General features: G+C 48.1%; 1 protein-coding gene and 2 long non-coding RNA genes across 3 annotated transcripts; all 3 read left to right on the plus strand.

The window, feature by feature from the left end:
- Positions 1-4,416: 4,416 nt before the first annotated feature.
- Positions 4,417-5,280, plus strand: LOC125547535 (leucine-rich repeat extensin-like protein 6). The gene is made up of 2 exons (XM_048711364.1): positions 4,417-4,552; positions 4,687-5,280. Exons 1-2 carry the CDS (start codon positions 4,456-4,458, stop codon positions 5,028-5,030), a joined length of 441 nt encoding a protein of 146 aa, XP_048567321.1. The 5' UTR covers positions 4,417-4,455; the 3' UTR covers positions 5,031-5,280.
- A 3,961-nt stretch (positions 5,281-9,241) lies between these two features.
- LOC125547536 lies at positions 9,242-9,670 on the plus strand. The gene is made up of 2 exons (XR_007300706.1): positions 9,242-9,365; positions 9,437-9,670. It is a non-coding gene; the product is annotated as an uncharacterized LOC125547536 (long non-coding RNA).
- Positions 9,671-18,450: 8,780 nt separating this feature from the next.
- LOC125542304 lies at positions 18,451-19,094 on the plus strand. Its single transcript, XR_007297854.1, has 2 exons — positions 18,451-18,910; positions 19,013-19,094. It is a non-coding gene; the product is annotated as an uncharacterized LOC125542304 (long non-coding RNA).
- The last annotated feature ends 189 nt before the right edge of the window (positions 19,095-19,283 follow it).

The raw sequence follows: 19,283 nt of genomic DNA on the forward strand, positions 1-19,283 counted from the left end.
GCTATCTAGGCTTGCTACTTGGCTGGTCAAGCAGGCACCACAAGTGTTTTAGCCCAAAGGTTCCTGGAGTGATGACTTATAAATGCTAGATGACACCCCACACGTTGCTATGGTAATCGGTTGGAATAGATTAATTTCAATGAGATTTGATTGTGCGAGATATAAATATTTAGATTAATAACACATGAACTAAAATTAAAAATTCATATGACTTATATAATTGATTATGTATAGTTATAATATATATATATATAAGTACAGTAGAATAAAAAATATTTTCCCATGCACAGTTGCATGTAGTGGTGTGTCTTTTCCCATGCATTGTTGCATGTTGAGGTGCACCTTATCCCATCAATACTTATATGGTGATGTGGCATGATTGCATGATGCATGAGATAAAAATGTTAGTGGAATCACTCTCTTAGGTATATAGGATACACATAAAATTCTAATAACTACTATACAGTACAATTGTTGAGAGGGTAAAGGAAATTATAACATATATTTTCAATTGTTTTTCCTCTCAAGATAAATATTTACCTGACGTTGTGCTAAATTTAGGAAAAATTTAACTTGGCCTTTAGGGTTCTTTTTGAAATCCCAACATTCTTCCACTTTATACGTGTGGCCAAAATATGTCCATGTACCATGCACGTAAACTTCCCATGCAAATTGCGAAGACAAAGAAAAAACAGGCAAGTAAATGTGCCATGTAAATTGTGATTGAATGGTTAGGAGGATAATTGTATCCCCAACTCACCATAGTTCAAGCCCTAGACTTAACATTGGTGCTGGCACTTTTCTGGGTCTTTTCTCTCGATGGATTATAAACTCAAATCACTCAAGAGAGTGGGTTGCTCAACTATCTTCTCGGAAACAAACGGAGCAGCCATCGGACAAAGTCGATGCGGGGTGTCTATTTATAACCGCAACCTTCCCTGATGAGAAATTACCATTTTGGACACTCAGTCCAGCCATTGGCCAACCGACACGTTCTCAACGATTGGATTTTTGGAGCAACTGTAACATTACTTGAGGTTTAAGTAATGCTAAATCTTCGACATATATATGATGAGACGACGGATGATGTTGGTGCCAAGGAATTGAATAAAGGAGCAGCGTATTGTGGGACTGCAACGACCATTTGCATGCCCTCCGGCAACAGTATGTAGACCGAGCTTCTTCGCAGAATCAGCCAGATTGTATAATTAATAAGAGGGCCAGCATGTTAGTACCCATACATCTCTTGTGCAATTCCTGTGCGCATGTTTACTAGTTGTGCGCATGATATTATATCTTAAGTCGTCAAAATTTGTGATATCTCGTGCGTGCCAAAAAACTTTGGTTACTGGTAAACAGCTTGCGCTCTTCCTTGGCGACATGGGTTATGCCAAGGAACTTTGATTGGTTCTGAGTACCTGGGACTGATTACAAACATGGGCTATGGTTCTGATTACCGAAAACTTTGGTTACGTAAGTGCATGTTCCATTTCCCACGATAAATCTGCTTACCGTCTTTTAAAATCATTAATATAACTTCTCATGATACGCATAAAAAATAGAGTTATACCATTAACTATAAGAGGTACGAAGCTATATACTGATATAATATTTGGAAACTTTCTTTCTCAAATTAAATTGTAGTATCAGAGGTAAATATAGATATAATCAATTGAAAATTGAAAGCTTTCTCATAGAACAAAATGTTTCATCACACTACTTTTTAGTAGAAAAGGCAAACCAGCAACCAAACATCCTAAGTCATCCACCCAACATCTCATTGTCCATATTTGTGCCTTTTTTTCATAGACCCACACCGATTCAAGGCCCTCCCAACTCCTGCCTTTAGTTTTTTTAGGGGTCTAAACGCGGCTTTATAATCAACAATGTTCATGAGTATACAACTAATAAGGTAAAGCCGCAAGCGAAATTGAGGCCTACTCCTAGAGATGATGCGACTTTAGCTAGAGCGTGAGCCTCGACAGGAAAATCCCACTTTTCATCGACAAAAGAGACTTGATTGATAGACGTGCGTCGATGAGAGAACTCCAGAATAAATGCTGCAAATTTTTAACAGCCCCCCCCCCCCCCCCCCCCCCAAAGATATGCATACAGTAACCTCCTTGCAATCGGATGCGGACAACATATCAGTGAGGTTAAGTTCAAGGGCATCATTGGTGTTTTAAAATAATGGTACATGGACATATTTCAAATGAATGTTACAGATCCTCGCCACTTCCGAAAAATATGTAGGTATTTGTTGAAAGAGATAAGAATGTATAAAGTAATAAAATAAAAAGAAGATAATGAAGGCTCAAAACATAAAAGGAAAGAAAATGATCTATAATTTTTAGTAAGTTGTGAAAGATAGAAAAAGAATATAGCCAACTAAATAAAATGAAGAAGAATTATTTTAAAAACATAGAAAATAGAAAGTAAAAAATGATGGGGAAGAAAGAAACCAACACAATCGGGTGGGACTAAACATGATCGGTTTAGGCAGAGGGTCGTCGGCTAGTTTAAATAGGAGTTTGGATTTTCAACAGGTTTGCTCTTCGGGCTCATGGGAAAGGCATGAGGTCCCATGGGCTATATAGGCGTGCAACTTGGCTGGTTAAGTAGGCACCACAAGGGTTTTAGCCCAAAGGTTCCTCGAGTGATGTCTTATAAATGCTAGATGAAACCCCACGCGTTGCTGCGGTAATCGGTTGGAATACATGAATTTCAATGACATTTGATTGTGCGAGATACAAATATTTAGATTAATAACACGTGAACCAAAATTAAACATACATATGACTTATTTTATTTGATTATGTATAGTAATAAAAAATATATTAATATAAGTACAATAGAATAAAAAAATCCCATGCATGGTTGCATGTAGTGCTGTGTCTTTTCAGCACTTGTTTTGCAGCACTTGTTTGTGGCGGGGGCAGCCACCGCCACCATGGGATAGAAAAGGAAACAGAAGTTGGCGGTGGCCATGGCCGGCCGGCATAGCATGTCATCTGTGAGGGAGGGCGATCATCTACAGAGGAAGAGGGGAGAGAGCGCAGCTCACCGTGCACAGGAGGTGCATTTGTGCACGAGCAGAAGAATGAGTGGAGCCTGTTTGCCCCTGAAGAGATAAGGTAAGTTAAAGGGAGGCAGTCATTCGGTGGTGGACAAGGGCTAGCTTCTTGAATATTTATGCCCTATTGCAACACACGGGCTATTATCTAGCAATAAAAGAGGCCAGCTTCTTGAGATAACTTGTTTTTATCATCGCCTAACCGGAAGCTTCGAGCAGACTCCCTCAACAAGAGCACGCCTGACCTAGTCGAAGGTTTGATCATGATTTTCATCATCAGACCATGGATACTCATTTTTTGGAACCAACACTATCAAGAACCACTCCACTAGACGGAGCCTTCTTGCTAGCCAGATCCATCCACCAAGAGAGCGAAAGGCCCGCCCTCACCGCAAGAGTAAAATGCCGAAAGTAGGTTCCTGACATCGCTGCCCCGCCTTCAAACAGTGTCACACCATCTTTGATCCCTGTCGCCGGAACGCTGGTGGGAGTGGGAGAGGTGCGTTGGACGTGGGAATCATTGCTCCAATTTTCTCATCCATGCCAAGATGTGCATGAGCACCGCCATCCTTTGATCTGAATGTTCCAACCATATCAATATGTACAAGGGCCACCTCTATCGGACGACGAACGTTGTCTTCCTGCATGAGACTTGCCATCAGAGATCAGTCTGTGCTGCGGGGGAGAACCAACACGTGGTACCACTGTTGGCCGAAGCTTTCAACAGCATCCTCCTGTTGCGACAAGGGGAGTGAGGGAGGAGGAGGATTTGGGCGGCACCCCCCCCCCTCCCCTGGCCCTTGGGACGATACGAGTGAACTGGTCTTGTCCCTCATGTGTCTCAACCTCCTACCCTCCACCTCGCCTTCCTTGGTGGTGCCACCGTACGTCAGAGGGTAGGTCCCTGGCCTATGCCAGAGCGGCTGCTAGCTAGAGAGAGAGAGGCTTGAATGGATAGGAACCATGAGAATGTATGACAAAAAACATTTCCTTTTTTCAGAAAAAACATTTCTTTTTTCTTTTGTTTTTGTGGTGCTTTATGATGGCGCAGACAAGCTAGAAAATTTGTTTCTGTGCTGCTTTAATGTGGTGCCGACAAGCTGTATAGTGTTGACTCCTTTGGTCTACACAAGACGAAAGAGGAAGATTTTTCCAATCAAGCTTGCCACTAATTCGTTTTTTCTCAGGCTGAATTTCCCAGGGTGCCCCTGTTGACAGGGGAGCATAAGTTGACCAGTACATCAGAGCGCGTCTACACGACGAGTTTCCAAGACCAAGAATGTATGGCCTAGCAATCGTCGGTGTAGTAGCGTAGCAACACCGCTGTGATCCCTATAAAACAATGCATGCACTAAGTGAAAATAATCGGACGGGAAGGAATCATGGCGCGTTCTACTTCTCCTTCTCCTTGCTTGCTATGCAGAGTTGCGATCCTTGCTCTCATATGCTGCTCCTTGTCATGCTTGGCTGCGTCTGGAGGTAATTAATTCATTCACTAAACCTCTCGCAGCTCCATCAGCCACTAATTAATCCCACACGTACGGCGGCATCACGGATGCATCTTCTAGGTTATTTGTATCTGGGGTGATGATTGATGCTTCATCGTCATGCAGATGCTCTTGATGGATACCGTAGGCCAAGGCGTCCTCCCGCGCCGAAGCCCCTGCAACCTCACACTCCTGCTACTCCAACTCCAGCTCCAGTTCCATCTCGGCCACCGCTGACGCCGGTGCCTGGGAGGCCGGTGACTCCAGCTCCCACACCATGTCCTGTGGTCCTTGTTCCTCCGCCGCCACCGCCACCGCCCCTGCCCAAATACCCGGTGACTCCAACTCCAGTAGTGATTCCTTCGATCCCTATTTGTCCGCCACCACCACCGCCGCCGGTGCAGGAGACGCCGGCACTTGCGCCGCACCGCAAGACTCTAGAGCACGCTACTAAGAACGTGCTTAATTAAGCATGGAAGTACGAAACACTGTCACTCTGTAAAAGGAATAAGAGAGAATTTATGTAATGGATGTTGTATTGCATGAGTCTCATGGGTATATATATAAGAGTACATGAACTTCTTGTAGTTCAAGACAAGCTAGAAGGAATAAGAGAAAATTGGTGTAATAAATGTTGTATTTCTTGAGCCTCATAGGAGTATATATATATAGGAGTACATGAACTTCTTGTACTACAAGACAAGCTAGAGCAAATCCTCGTCTATCCTATACTTTCTAAACAATCACGATACTCAACATCCTCCGCAGTCACAACTGTAACGACGCGGACAATGAGACTGGAGAAGAATCAGATGGTAAGCAGACAGACATACCCCAACAGTCGTAACGGTCGATGCATCGCGGAAGTCGTGGCTGGAGTGAAAACCAACAAGGTTGCTCAAGTAAGGTGTTAGCTCTTTGTGCTGATGTCGATGTAGCCGAGAGCGTAGGGTGGTGTAGGCATGGTCGAGGTATCCGATGCCGAGGGGTGCTATGGTCGATGACGTTTGAAATTTGAATCGTATCCATTATTGTTCTTGTTAATCCATTGACTTAAGATCTCCTTATACACTACACACGGTTTGTCAACTTCAGTTGGTGACAATCCATTAGCCCTGGAAAGCAAAACCATGTAAATATTGTAGATGTGTGTGGAATACTTTTTTTCTTTTGAGGTCATGAAATCCATTTTTTTAACAGTGTGTAAAGTTCTAGTGGAAGATCATGGAGTAACAGTGAGCTTTCCACTTAAACCGAAAAAAGAGAGGTCGGCATTTTCAATCAGACAAAGGGGACTCCGACCAAAATGCATGATTTTAAACAGAAAATTTCCGAGTCTTCAGTCGAAGGAATCCTTTCCCACGTTGAAAATGTCATGCGTACATGCAGAGACACGGAATCCATGCATGCACCGCACCTGGGCCGAGACATATGCACATAGCACTACGTACAGGGTTGACCGAGCGACGACCTGGACCATATTAGCACTAGCATGCATGCATGATTTCTGTCCTTGTCGCGACGAAGAAGAAAAGGCAATGAACTGGCCTCTCCGCTGAATACTAAATTATTCCGTTAGCCTATAAATGAAGCAAAGCTTATATCTTAGAAGCTCAGAAGCGACCGATCATGCAGCGTTCTTCTTCTTCCATCGCACGCGCTGTGGCAGTGCTGCTTCTCATCTCCTCTACCTGGGCGTCTCGTAAGTCGCTACTCTACGCTTAATTGTTTTTCTACTCTTTTTTCTCCTCACAAAGGAAGCAAAAATATTAACTCTAGGCCCGGCTGGCCGGCTTGCGTCCATGTAGCTGCGGCAGGAGAGCACGGCGGGTCCCAGGTGCCGCGAAGGCCTCCATCGCCGGATCCCGGCGGGTTCCATGGTCCTTTTGTGAAGTGTCCAAACTGCCACTCCGGCGCCACTCCGCGGTCCCCGTCGGCACCGCAAGGCCCTGCACGCCGCCCCGGAAATCGACAGTGGGACGCTTGCGCGTCAGGCAACACCCAAGGAATTGATTGAATAAAGGAGCAGCGTACTGTGGGACTGCAACGACCATTGCATGCCCTCCAGGAACAGCATGTTGAACGAGCTTATTCGCAGGGTCAGCCGGATCGTGTAGATCATAAGAGAGCCAGCATGTTTGTACCGAGATCTGTATTGTGCCAATGCTTACTGCTACTGCTTGATGTTGTGGTTGTACGCATTCTAAAGTACCAATTATCTTTCAAAAAATATGAATTTAACTTCTCACGGTGTGCATAAAAGATAGGGTTACATCATTAACTAGAAGAGGTACCATGCAATGTACAAATATAATATATAGAAACTTTCTTTCTTAAATTAAATTTTAGTATCATAGATAAATATAGAGACATTCAATTGAAAACTCAAAGCTTTCTCATAGAACAAAAAGTAGCATCACACTACTTTTTAGAAGAAAAGGCAGACCAGCAATCAGACATCCTAAGTCATCGACCCAACATCTCGTTGTCCATATATGTGCCTTCTTGATAAACCAACACCGATTCAAGGTGCTCACAACTATCACCTTTACTTTTTTATAGGGTCTAAACGCATTATTACTGAACAATGTTCATGGATATACAACTAACATAAGGAAAAAGCCCATGCCACACATTGCGCTGGGACTCACAATGGGCGGCACACAGCCGTGCCCATTGCCTTCTGCAACCGTTAAGGTCGCGATCACCTGCAGGCGTGTCGAGAGAGGCCGGTTTCTGAAACTTTATGAAAAATAAGGACTGGCTTTGTGAAACTTATGGAATCTTTCATCTGGTTTTGGGAAGGTTCCATATGTTTTTTTTTTGTTTTTCCCAGTTTCCTTTCTTTTAATTTTTATCCTATTTCTTCCTTTCTTTTACAATCAAAATCTACTTTTCTTATTATTCTTCTCTTTTTCCTTTTTTTAATTCGTTAACTCTTCAAAATTGGTGAATAATTTCTTAATTAAAGAACATAAAAATTCATGAACGTTTTCAAATTCACTAATATTTTAGAATTAATGAAAATATTTTTGAATTCATGTAATGTTTAAATTCTGAATTTGTTAAAACCCGCGAACAATTTGACGAAAAAGGGTTTCCCCCCGCTTTGTATTATAAAGCAACCAACCGATACAACCGACGATAGGGGCTGGGGCGGAAGCAGCACAAACACGCCCAAAAGAAAGGAAAGAGAAAAAAAGAAAAGAAACAAATGCCGATAACGGCGGATCGACAAAAACAACGAAGTCTCGTGACCGCTGCGTCCACCGGAGATCACCCACCAAGCTCCGAGACTCCGAAGTGCCGGTACCCAACAACACCTCCAAGAAGGGACGCGACGATGACAACGTTGCTGCCAAGAGTTTCCCCCGGTACACGGCGAGGAGAGAGGAAGGGTAGCCCCGACGCCCTCCAAGAAGGTCCGGCGGCACCCTCAGGCGCCACCGCGTCGGTGTCGGCCAAGCCAACAAAGATTTCTCCCGATCCCAGCCTCTACCTCAGGCACTCCGGAGCTCGCCACCAGACCGACCACCACCCTGCGCCAACACGAACACGAAGCTTCCCACGCTGTCTCACCACAGCACCGCGAAGATGGTCTGCACAACGGAGAAGAGGAGCCGGGACTAGGGCAACAGCACCATCGGCATACGGGAGGGCCCCACCTCCACCGTCCACGACGGTAGCCGACCGGACGCCACGGCAGGAGCCTACCGGGCCCGTGGCCCCACAGGCCCAGCCAGGCCCTCAAAGGCCCGGACAGCTCCCGCCTCCGCGCAGCAGCTGGAATGCCGCCGGCGTCGCTGTCCCAGTCCAAGCCACTCCCCAGCCTCCCCATACAGAGAGCGTCGCGGTCGCGCCGGAGCCGACCCGCAAGGACCCAGAGGGAACCCTACGGGCCCAGATCTGGGCCGGGAACGCGCCCCCGGCCGGCCAGCACCACCGGACCACCCCGCCGCCAAGAGGCGGCACCACCAAGGCGAGCACCGCCGGCCTCCACACCAGGACGCCGGACCGCCACCGGCCGAAGCGCACCGCCGCCGGCCATCACCGCCCGAGCAGGGGAGGACCGCGCGCGGGGAAGGGCAAGCCCACCGCCGCCAGCATCACGCGGCCGAGGGCCGGCGGTGCAGGCTGACAGCGGCGGGAGGAGGGATGCGCGCGGGGAGGAGCTGAAGGCGCGCGGAGGCAGGGCCCCCGGCCGCCTCGCTCGGGGAGGCGGCGCGGGGGTACGGGGGCGAGGAGGAGGGGTGGGGGGAGGAGGGGGCTGGCGGCTCCGGCGGGCTCCGGTCGCCGCGGCGGCGGCTCCGCGCGGGGAAGCCGGCGGCGGCGGGGGGAAACCCTAGGGAGCGCGTGGGACACACAACGGAGAAGGGCTGAGCGCAAATGAAGAATTCACCCGCGAACAATTTCAAAAACTTTGTGTGTATGTGTAATTAAAAAATGATCATGTATTTCATAAGATGTTCAGAAATTCCAAAAATTGTTAGCATTTTACAAAAATATCAGGAATTTTAAAATATATCCATGTATTATAAAAATATTTATAAATTTAAAACTGATTGTTAGTAGATGAGTTTCGAAAACCCTGTTGACCGGGACGACTTTGACCATTGCTAGAACCAAAAGAGAATCTGCCTTCCAATCTGCTCCTGATCACCTCCTTATATAAAACTACATGCACTCGAGGAGAATACTCAATTCACAAGCTGAGACAGGATCGATCATGGGGCGCTCTTCTTCTTCCTTGGCGCTGGTGGCTCTCCTCATATGCTGTTCCCTGGCATGCTCGGCGGCGGCCCAAGGTACGTGCGTTGTGTTTCCGGCTGCGCTCGGCCTGAGTACATGCAGCTTAAGGAACCATGATTATGCGCAGGTGCTTCTCGTGGAATCCGTGTGCCGGCTGCTCCTCCATCCCCTAAGCCCCGGACGCCGAATCGGCCGGGCGAGGAACCGATCGATCCGTCACCGCCACCACCACTGGAGACATCAGCGGCACTCGCGCCGCACCGGAAGACCCTGCAAGCCTCTGCAAGACTTTGTTGTTAATTAGGTAGTACATGAAGAACTGCCAGCTCGATCTGAATTGAATCTGGGATTGACTTGTTTAGTTTGTCTCACCGTGTGTGTGTGCCTACGCTGTTTTGGTCTCGGATTTCTCTTATTTTCGGATGAAATCTTTTGCCTAAACTCTTGAATCACCAAAAGTCAGCTTAAGAAATTAAAATCGTTCAAGTGTGAATGCAGCCGCAGTTGACTTAATGGTAATTCAAGAGCACCGAGTGTGAATGCAGCCGCAAGTTCCTTCCGTCAAGCACTCGGCAAACCCTTTGTCAAGTGTCAGAACAGACCCGGGAACGTGGCACCAACGTTTGCCGAGTGCCGTCTGAGGAACACTCCATGAAGGACGGGGCACATGAGGGCGCCACGTGTCCCTCCAGTGTGCCGAGTGCCAACACTCAGTGAAGAAACGTGTCCCTTGAGTACTGATGCTCGGCGAAGGCCAATGCATAGGAGGGCGACACGCTGTCCCTCCAGTTCGCCGAGTGCCGGCACTCGGCAAAGATTTATACTCTTTGCTGAGTACCGACACCCAACCTATCATCCGGTTGGCACAGTCCCAGGGCGTGTCATGTGGCATATTCTTTATCGAGTGTCTAGCAAAAGCTTCGAGGAGTTACTAGGTCGAGCCACATGACACCTTTGCCGATTGTCGCACTCGGCATACATACCTTTGCCGAGTGTAACACTCGACAAAGCTTGGATCAACAGATTTTAAAAAGTTGCTTTGAAATTAGCCCTACAATAATATTATTTAACAACTGAGAAAGATGTGATAGCTCCCGCGTGCCCCTATATCCTTTATGAAACAGTAAATTCAAAAAGAAAAATCAAAACAATCTGAAACTTTGCGACATCAAGTATGGTCAAACTTTGTAGGTTCTTGCAACTTTTCTTAACAAAATGTTATGTAGAGCTCCTCAGATATAACAAGTTTCAGATTTGAGTGCTTAAAGTGCTGAAAACTTCAAGCATTGAAATATCTTTCTTGTGTAGAGCTCCTTGAATGTTTTTTTTGGTATGAAAACTTGCAAGCATCTACAATGTTTGAACATATTTGATGTTGCAAAGTTTCTGATAGTTTTGACTTTGTTTCTATTTTACTTTAATTTACTGTTCATAGAGGGTGTAGGGGCACCCGGGAGCTGAAACACCACTCTCTTTAACAATTACATTCCACATATATATCACATCTCACATATTAAAAAACACTGAAACATATCTAAACCACAATTCCTGAACATACATCACAAAGTGACAAGCACACAAGCACAAATTCATAAGGTCACAAGTTCTCAAGCACACAAGCACAAGAACAAGTATAGAAAATCGACAAGCAGGGCCGGGCCGGCAAAATCCGGGGCCCTGTGCGAAACTCTAAACGGGGCCCCATCTCACACGGAAAATTGAACTAACAAAAAATTCCAATGTATGTGACATAATAATTACCGCTCAAAAAAATGTGACATAATAATTTACATAACAATTGAATATATCGAGAATCTTACATATTTAACTTCAAGTTGCATAATGGTTGTTTAAACACCATCATTCCTTTTGTGTTCTTTGAAATGAAACCTTCAATGTTATCCCACGATGACTTAAATCTGTATTCTCTTGAAACACATGATACACACATGAATAAAATAAAATTGGACTATTGGAGATTAACAAAATTGCTAATTTGTTTCAATCTTTAGCAATAAGATGAACCGTCTAACTCACCTAGTCTATATGGCGATTGTCACTCGAGTTGGCCAGAACCTATTATCCGTGCCGAAATCGCTAGATCACCGTCACTGGTGCTAGCCATTGGAACTTGCAAGGCAAGCGATTTTTTCTGCCGAAATCGGGAGGCAGGGACGCGAATCGCTGGTCGCCGTCGTCTTGGAATTTTTCCCGCGGAAGTCTGGATTTGGATTTGGAATCGTTGGCGCCTGGCATCGGGAATTGCAGTTCAGGTAACGGGCGACGCGTTCAACAATTCACATGAGCGAGCGTCGCCTCCGCTAGGGATCGTGACTCAGGACTCGGGAGGGACGCGTTCACACGACGCAAGCGAGCGACGCATTCGCGACGCAATCCAGAGGGATGCGGCTCAGCACAGCGTCCACGAAGGTAGCTATACACGTATATAGGCCTATATAATATTTTTGGGCCCCCAAATTTGTGGGCCCTGTGCGGGCCGCACAGTTGGAGCAACTATTGGCCCGGCCCTATCGACAAGCACAAAGTTCGTCAACATAACCTGCAGTTTATATGCTCTTCGAGTTCGGAGTGGGACCACTAGGAGGCGTTATTGTGCTTCCTTGCAGAAGTCCATATCGACCTACCATTTCACTGATTGACAGCCGGTAGAGGGGTTGCTCAAGTTGACGATTTTGATGGCAAGTATGCGTTTAGTCCTGGTGAAAACCCATGATCTTGTCTCTCTAGTTAGAGCAGGAATTGTCGACGCGGGCATGTTGTGACCTTGTTAAAGGGGTTGGTTCTAAAGCTCCATTTTGGGGATCAAAATTCTATATTCAAATCCCAAGTTTGGCCTATAGTTGAACTCGTCAACATTGGTGCAAGTGCGGCGGATCTTTTTCAAAGGCTTGTCTATTAGTATATTTTTGTTTTTCAGTCATATATCATGGAGTTTGAGGTCGGATTATGGAGATTCCTGCGGCGAGGCTGATGACCACCGGTTTTTCTTTATTGTTTTGTAAGCCAATTTGATTGACATTAATGTGTGGTTTTGCTTGACATTGTTGAATAATCAATAATAGGAAAAAAGTTCAAAATAAACCTTGAACATGTAGATGAACGCTAATTCGAACCCTGAACTCTTCATCCCGGAAATCAGCACACCAAACTCTTCAATCCCAGTCTATTTTCAACCTTGAGTGTGTTCCCAAACAGGGATTGTCGACGTGGCATGTCGAATCCCGGGATAGTTCAGTGCGCCTGCAACTGGGCTGGCCTAACATACACGAACATATTTTTCTTTTTCTGTTTCGTAACACGGAAGTAAAAATACCCAAAAAATTATGAAGTCTGGAGTAAGCGAACTTGCGCCCATGAGCTTTAAACTCCACCCGCTAGCCACTAGAAGCATTGGCTGTTAGTGCTATAATTAGTGTCCGAGCAATTTAACCACAGACCTATAGGCAAAAAAAAATTAACCACAGACCGTAGTGTCCAGATTTGAAAATATATTTTAGGGCCAAACGAATATTGGAAACGTGCAGGCCCAAATGACTTTTGAAATCTCTGATTTTCTAAATTGCAAACACTTTGTGAAAATTCTTAATACTTTTTTTAAACGAACAATTTTTTGAAAACACAATAAAATTTTAAAAAGCGAACACTATTTGGAACATAAACAGTTTTTGCAAAAATGCAACAAATAATGAAACCTGAACACATTTTGTTTTAAAAAAATGTTCGTATAGTTTTATGAAATGTAAAATGTATATATGGCAAAATGTTATCCTGTCACATTTTCGGAAAATGTTTTTGGAATTTCGTAAATCATTTTATTTAAAAAATATTCGTTATTTTAAAAAAATCAGATTTTTTCAAGAAATATTTCAAAGGTTTTAAAAAATGTATTCATACATAAACGTTCCTGCCTATTCTTATATGTGACGCGCAATTTATAATGACTAGTAGCTGTCATGGGGATTGGCTATGTTGGGCCGCCGCGAGTTCTAGGTCCTTAGCTAGTTTGAGACCTCTCACAAGCTCACTGCTGCTTCTACTTTTGTCGCTCCTAATATACAAAAAGTGGGCTCGTGTATATTTTAAAATAATGTTTAGTTTCATTATAAAAATGTAAATGAACTTTTTATCATTATTATGAAAATGTAAAGCAAAGGAAAAAACAGAGCATAACGAAGGCGCGGGCGACCGCGCTAATGGACCAACCCGATTTGTCCTAATGTCCAACCATCAACAATCCTTCCATGTCAGCAAATACCAGCTAAACGCTCTCAAGGTTTAAAATAGATCGGGATTAAAGAGTTCGGTGTGTTTATTTTCAGGATTGAAAGTTTAGTGTTCGATTTAACTTTTGTATACAAGTTTAAGGTTTATTTTGGACTTTTTTAATAATATATAGATATGCAGATCAAACGATACATAGGTAGGGTGCTATTCTCATTTCAAGAAAGAATGACAAGGTTGTGACTGTTAAGCAAGATAGAGATAGAGAGCGCACGGTTGGTCCCAGAAGATGCATGTGATAAACGACCGAAGTTATTTCTTCTTCTTTGTGATTCGATTGCTAATAATTTCTCTGCTATGGACGTTTTGAACATGTGTATATGTATATAGGTTTTGTATATGCCGTATATGTAGTGTCTCTTTTTCTCTGTATGTATTTATATTTTGAGAGACAAGACACCGATCACATCCTTTATACCTATATATATGTGCCTAATGCACGATCAATAGGATCTCGATGCACCAAGTCATTCTCTACATGGTATCAGATAGCATCACAGTCCTCTCTTAAAACCGCTTCCGCCTACCCTAGCCGTCGCCGCCGCCGTTCCCTCTCCCCACGCGCCTTCCCTCCCAGCCGCGCCCTCCCTCCCCCCCCCCGCCGCTCCCCCGCCGCGTTGCCTCCCCCCCGATCCTAGCCGCCGCCTCTCCCCCTCATCAACGTGCCGCCGCCATGTCGTCCACCGCCTCCACCTACTCCGACCCCTTCGTCGGGCCGGACCCCGCTGACATCCGCGACATCAACATCCATGACCGCGTCCCCGTCGTCCTCGATGCCACCGACTCCACGTACTTCGCGTGAAAAACGTACTTTTCGCTGCTCTTCCGCGAGAACAATCTCGTGGATCATGTTGACAGCACCGTCGACTCCCACGCCATGGTGGGCGACTCCGAGTGGACCGTGATCGACGCCACGCTCATCCGATGGTTCTTCACCATCATCTCGAAGGACCTGTTTCATACGGTCATGAGCGATGGTGATGACGCTCACGCCGTGTGGGTCAAGCTCAACGGCCTTTTCACCGACAACAAGCTTCAGCGCCATATTTTTTTGCTGTAGGAATTTTTTGACTGTCATCAGGATGACCAGTTTCTCGATGACTACTGCCGCCGCCTGAAGACGTTGGCAGATGAACTCCGTGACATCGTTGCCAAGGTTGATGATGACCTCCTCCTCAGCACGCTCACCGTCGGCCTCAACGAGGACTTCGGCAACGCCGCCTCCAACCTCACCTTGATGCCGGAGTCCTCCTTTCTCAAGTTCGTGGCGTACTTGCGGTTGGAGGAGCGTCGGATGAAGGGGGTCAAGAAGCGCGTGCAGCACCATGCCCTAGCCGTCGGCACCTCACGCGGCGCCCTGCTACCGGCCGCCCCGCCCGGCGAGCCATCAGGCGTTCTTCACTGCGCCCAACGCCGCCCCCTATCTGGCATCGCCGGCCACGGGCAGCTATGGCGCCGCCCCCGCGCCTGCCTACGGCGGGTTCTACCCGTCCCATGTGCCGCCGCTATGGGATCCCACGTTCCTCACCGCCCTGCATTCGGCTCCGTCGCCGAGTAACTATGGTGGTACATGGACTCGGGCGTCACTGCTCACATGACTGCTCATCCCGATAACCTTACGTCTTCCACTCCCATTCATACTCCCACTCGCGTCACTATTGGTAATGGTTCCTCTCTACCCATTACACATGTCGGTCATATGTCGTTTCCTTCCCTCTACTCCTATTAACATGTCTAATGTTCTTGTCTCTCCTGACTTAGTTACCAATCTTGTCTCTGTTCGTCGCCTCGCTAGTGAGAACCCTATTACTGTTGAATTTGACGATGTTGGCTTTTCTGTGAAGCACGCCCGTACATGGAAGGTACTCCACCGATGTGATAGCCCGGACGAGCTCTACCCGGTGCATCCTTCGGCCGGCACCACCCACCTATCCCGCCGCCCTCGTCGCTAGTGTCGATCTTTGGCACGTCCGCCTCGGTCATCCCAACTCCACAGTTTTACGTCAGATTCTTCAGAGTTTTTCATTCTCATGTAATAAGGTGGACGACCACTCTTGTGAGGACCGCCGTCTTGGCAAGCATGTTCGTCTTCCCTTTAGCGATTCTACAAACATTTCCACTTTTTCGTTTCAGTTATTACATAGTGATGTTTGGACGTCCCCGATTGCAAGCAACACGGGTTATCTATACTATTTGGTGATATTGGATGATTTTTCCCATTATGTGTGGATGTTTCCTCTCCGTCGCAAGTCCGATGCTCTTGTCACACTGATCGCTTTTTATTCCATATGTCACCACACAGTTTGGTCGTCCTATTCTTGCCTTGCAAACTGACAACGGAAAAGAGTTTGACAATGTTGCCGTCCGCAATCTCCTTGCGTCTCACGGCACTATTTTTCGGCTCACTTGCCCCTACACGTCACAACAGAATGGTTGCGCCGAGCGCGTCATTCGCACTCTTAATGACTGTGTCCGCACGTTGCTCTTTCACTCCAACGTGCCTCCTCAGTTCTGGCCGGACGCTCTCGCCACCACCAGCCTTCTCATTAACATCCTCCCGTGTCGTCCTCGTTGGAACTATTCTCCTCACCAGCTCCTCTTCGATGCGGCTCCATCTATGATGGTCTTCGCATTTTCGGGTGTCTCTGTTATCCTAGCACCACGTCCACCGCCCCTCACAAACTTACTCCTCGGTCAGTTGCTTGCATCTTCCTCAGTTATCCTCCCAACACCAAAGGTTACCGGTGCTATGATCCAGTGTCCCACCGCGTCTTCACTTCGCGACACGTGTACTTTGATGAGCTGGTGTTCCCGTTTCAGCAGGTACCGTCCTCCTTGGTGTCTCCCGCGGCGCGGCTCGCCCCTGCCACCACCTACGGTGAGTCGCCACGCCGAGCACTGGGCCCGGCCCTGCCCGCGCTTCCGACGCCGGCCGCCTCCTCCCGCGGCGCTTCGGGTGTGGCTGCCCCTTCGGGCGCCCCCGCCGCCGCGGCCTCTGGCGCCCCCTCGGGTGTCCCCGCAGTCGCGGCCTCCTCGGGCGCCCCCGCCACCGAGGCCCCCTCGACCGCCCCCGTCGCCGCGGCCCCTTCGATCATCCCCGTCATTGCAGCCTCTGGCGCCACCACGGGTGGCCTTGGAGTCTTCGGAGACCGGCTCGACTTCCTCCTCGCTGGTCCCCCTCTCGGCTCCGCCGGCTGCGGTCGCACCTCTCACCAGTGTGGTTACTCGGGCTCGAACTAGGACGTTTCGTCCTAGCACGCGCTACACCTCTGACGAGTATGTGTGTGCCGCGTCTACCTCGGCACCGTCCCCGCTCCCCACCTTTGCCCGCGCAGCCCTTCGGGATCCGAACTGGCTTGCTGCCATGCGTAAGGAGTTCGACACCCTGCAGCGCAACCGTACGTGGCAACTTGTCCCAGGGCCTCCACGCGCCAATGTTATCACTGGCAAGTGGGTGTTCCTCACAAGACTCGCCCTGACGGTTCTCTTGAGCGCTACAAGGCGCGTTGGGTGGTGTGTGGCTTCCGCCAGCGTGCCGGCGTGGACTTCACCGACACCTTCGCCCCGGTCGTCAAACTGGGCACGATTCGCGCTGTCCTACAGCTTGCTGTCTCGCGCCCCTGGCCAGTTCACCAGCTCGATGTGTCTGCTTTCTTGCATGGCCATCTTGACGAGCAGGTGTTTTGTTAGCAGCCTACTGGTTTCGTCAACACCGACTATCCAGACCACGTGTGCTTGCTCTCCCGTTCTTTCTATGGGTTGAAGCAGGCGCCTCGAGCCTGGTACCAGCGGATCGCGGCCTTCCTTCAGCAGCAGGGGTTCCAGTCCACACGGTATGATGCCTCCTTGTTTGTTTATCACCAGGGCGCCACCAGCGCGTACCTTCTCCTGTACGTCGGCGACATCATCCTGATTGCGTCCTCGCCAGCGCTACTTCAGTAGATCACAGCTCGCCTCGGCATCGAGTTCGCCCTCAAGGACTTGGGAGCTCTCCACTACTTCCTCGACATCAAGGTTGTCCGCCGTGCCACTGGCTTCTTCCTGCATCAGCAGAAGTATGCCTACGAGCTTCTGGAGCAAGCCGGCATGCTTAACTGCAAGCCTGCTACCACGCCTATCAATACGAAAGCTAAGGTGTCCGCCGTGGAGGGCTCTCCGGCGTCCGACGCTCCCTTCTACCGCTCCATCATCGGTGCTCTTCAGTACCTCACACTGACGCGTCCGGATATTCAGTATGCTATCCAGCAGGTGTGGCTCCACATGGATGCTCCCCGTGACACTCATTGGGCTCTGATGAAACGTATTCTCCGGTATATACGTGGCACCGCGGCTATGGGTCTCACCCTGATGGCATCACCTGACACCAGCCTCGTCGCCTACTCCAACACCCAGCACTTGGCGCTCCACTTCCGGCTACTGCGTCTACCTTGGGCCCTCTCTGATTTCGTGGTCGTCTAAACGACAACCCACGGTCTCACGATCGAGCGCCGAGGCCGAGTACAGGGTTGTGGCCAACACCGTCGCGGAGTGCTCCTAATTACGAAAGCTGCTTCAGGAGTTGCTATGTGAGGTTCCTAAGGCCAAGCTTGTCTACTATGACAACGTCTCTGCGGTCTACCTCGCTGCCAACCCTGTTCATCACCGACGGGTGAAGCATATTGAGCTCGACATTCACTTCATCCGGGAGCACGTCGCACTTGGTCGTGTTCGAGTTCTGCATGTGCCCACCGATCAGCAGTTCACCGATGTTATGACGAAAGGACTACCTACCTCGACTTTCGAGGACTTTCGGTCCAATCTTTGTGTCACCGGCGACGCTTCGACTACGGGAGGGTGTTGAGCATGTGTACATGTACGTAGGTCCGGGTTTTTTATGCCGCACCTGTAGTGTCTCTGTCTCTCTGTATGTACTTGTATCTTGGGAGACAAGACACCGGTCGCACCCCTTGTACCTATATATATATGTGTGTGCCTAATGCACGATCAATAGGATATCCATGCACCAAATTATTCTCTACGGTTGGTACCGATAAGGTTCACAGGATATATGTGGTGCTTGGGCCTTGGAAAGCCTTTTTGAGAGAAGATACAAGTCGCCCCATCTCCACACCACACGGTAGTTGTATCACCTCGGGCAAGAAGCAGCAGCATCCATGGCGCCAGCGATGCAGAAGGCCGTCCCGTCCGGGAAGGATCTCAAGGGCGAGAAGCCGCGGCCGAAGGGCAAACCCGAAGAGAAGGGCAAGCCTGAAGGCAAGGGAAAGCCCCACGCCGTCATCGATAGGAAATTCTCCTAGTCGTAGGCTCCTTCCTATGCTCCTCAGCGAGAGTCCCCTCTGCTGGCTCCCTCGTGGTTTCCATATTCAGCTGTACTCTGACTATGTGTGATGTGATCTTGTAGTATGAATTATGCTCCTTGCCTGAACAACGGTGCGGCGTCCTCGAGCCCGGAGTGTGCTTGGTCTTCTCTATTCCTGATGCTATCACCGGCGTGCTCGCTCTCACACCCTCTCCATTTGTACTAAATCGGCGACAACTAACATGGAATGGAGGGAGTAGCATCTAGTTGCTCGCTCCTTCGACGTTGTTTATCATGTGTGTAGTTCGGTGTTCGAGCATGAAGCGCAACACCATCTGTTCAGTTTTGGTGTCTGTCATTTGTGTGTTGTGTT

Source organism: Triticum urartu, chromosome 3, assembly GCF_003073215.2.
Source record: "Triticum urartu cultivar G1812 chromosome 3, Tu2.1, whole genome shotgun sequence".
Classification (NCBI taxonomy): Eukaryota; Viridiplantae; Streptophyta; class Magnoliopsida; order Poales; family Poaceae; genus Triticum; species Triticum urartu.

Bases quoted from the DNA above. Each gene is read 5' to 3' on its own strand.
- LOC125547535 (XM_048711364.1), top strand. From the start codon at position 4,456: ATGGCGCGTTCTACTTCTCCTTCTCCTTGCTTGCTATGCAGAGTTGCG. The intron at 4,553-4,686 runs GTAATTAATTCA...ATCGTCATGCAG, and splicing joins ATGCTTGGCTGCGTCTGGAG to ATGCTCTTGATGGATACCGT.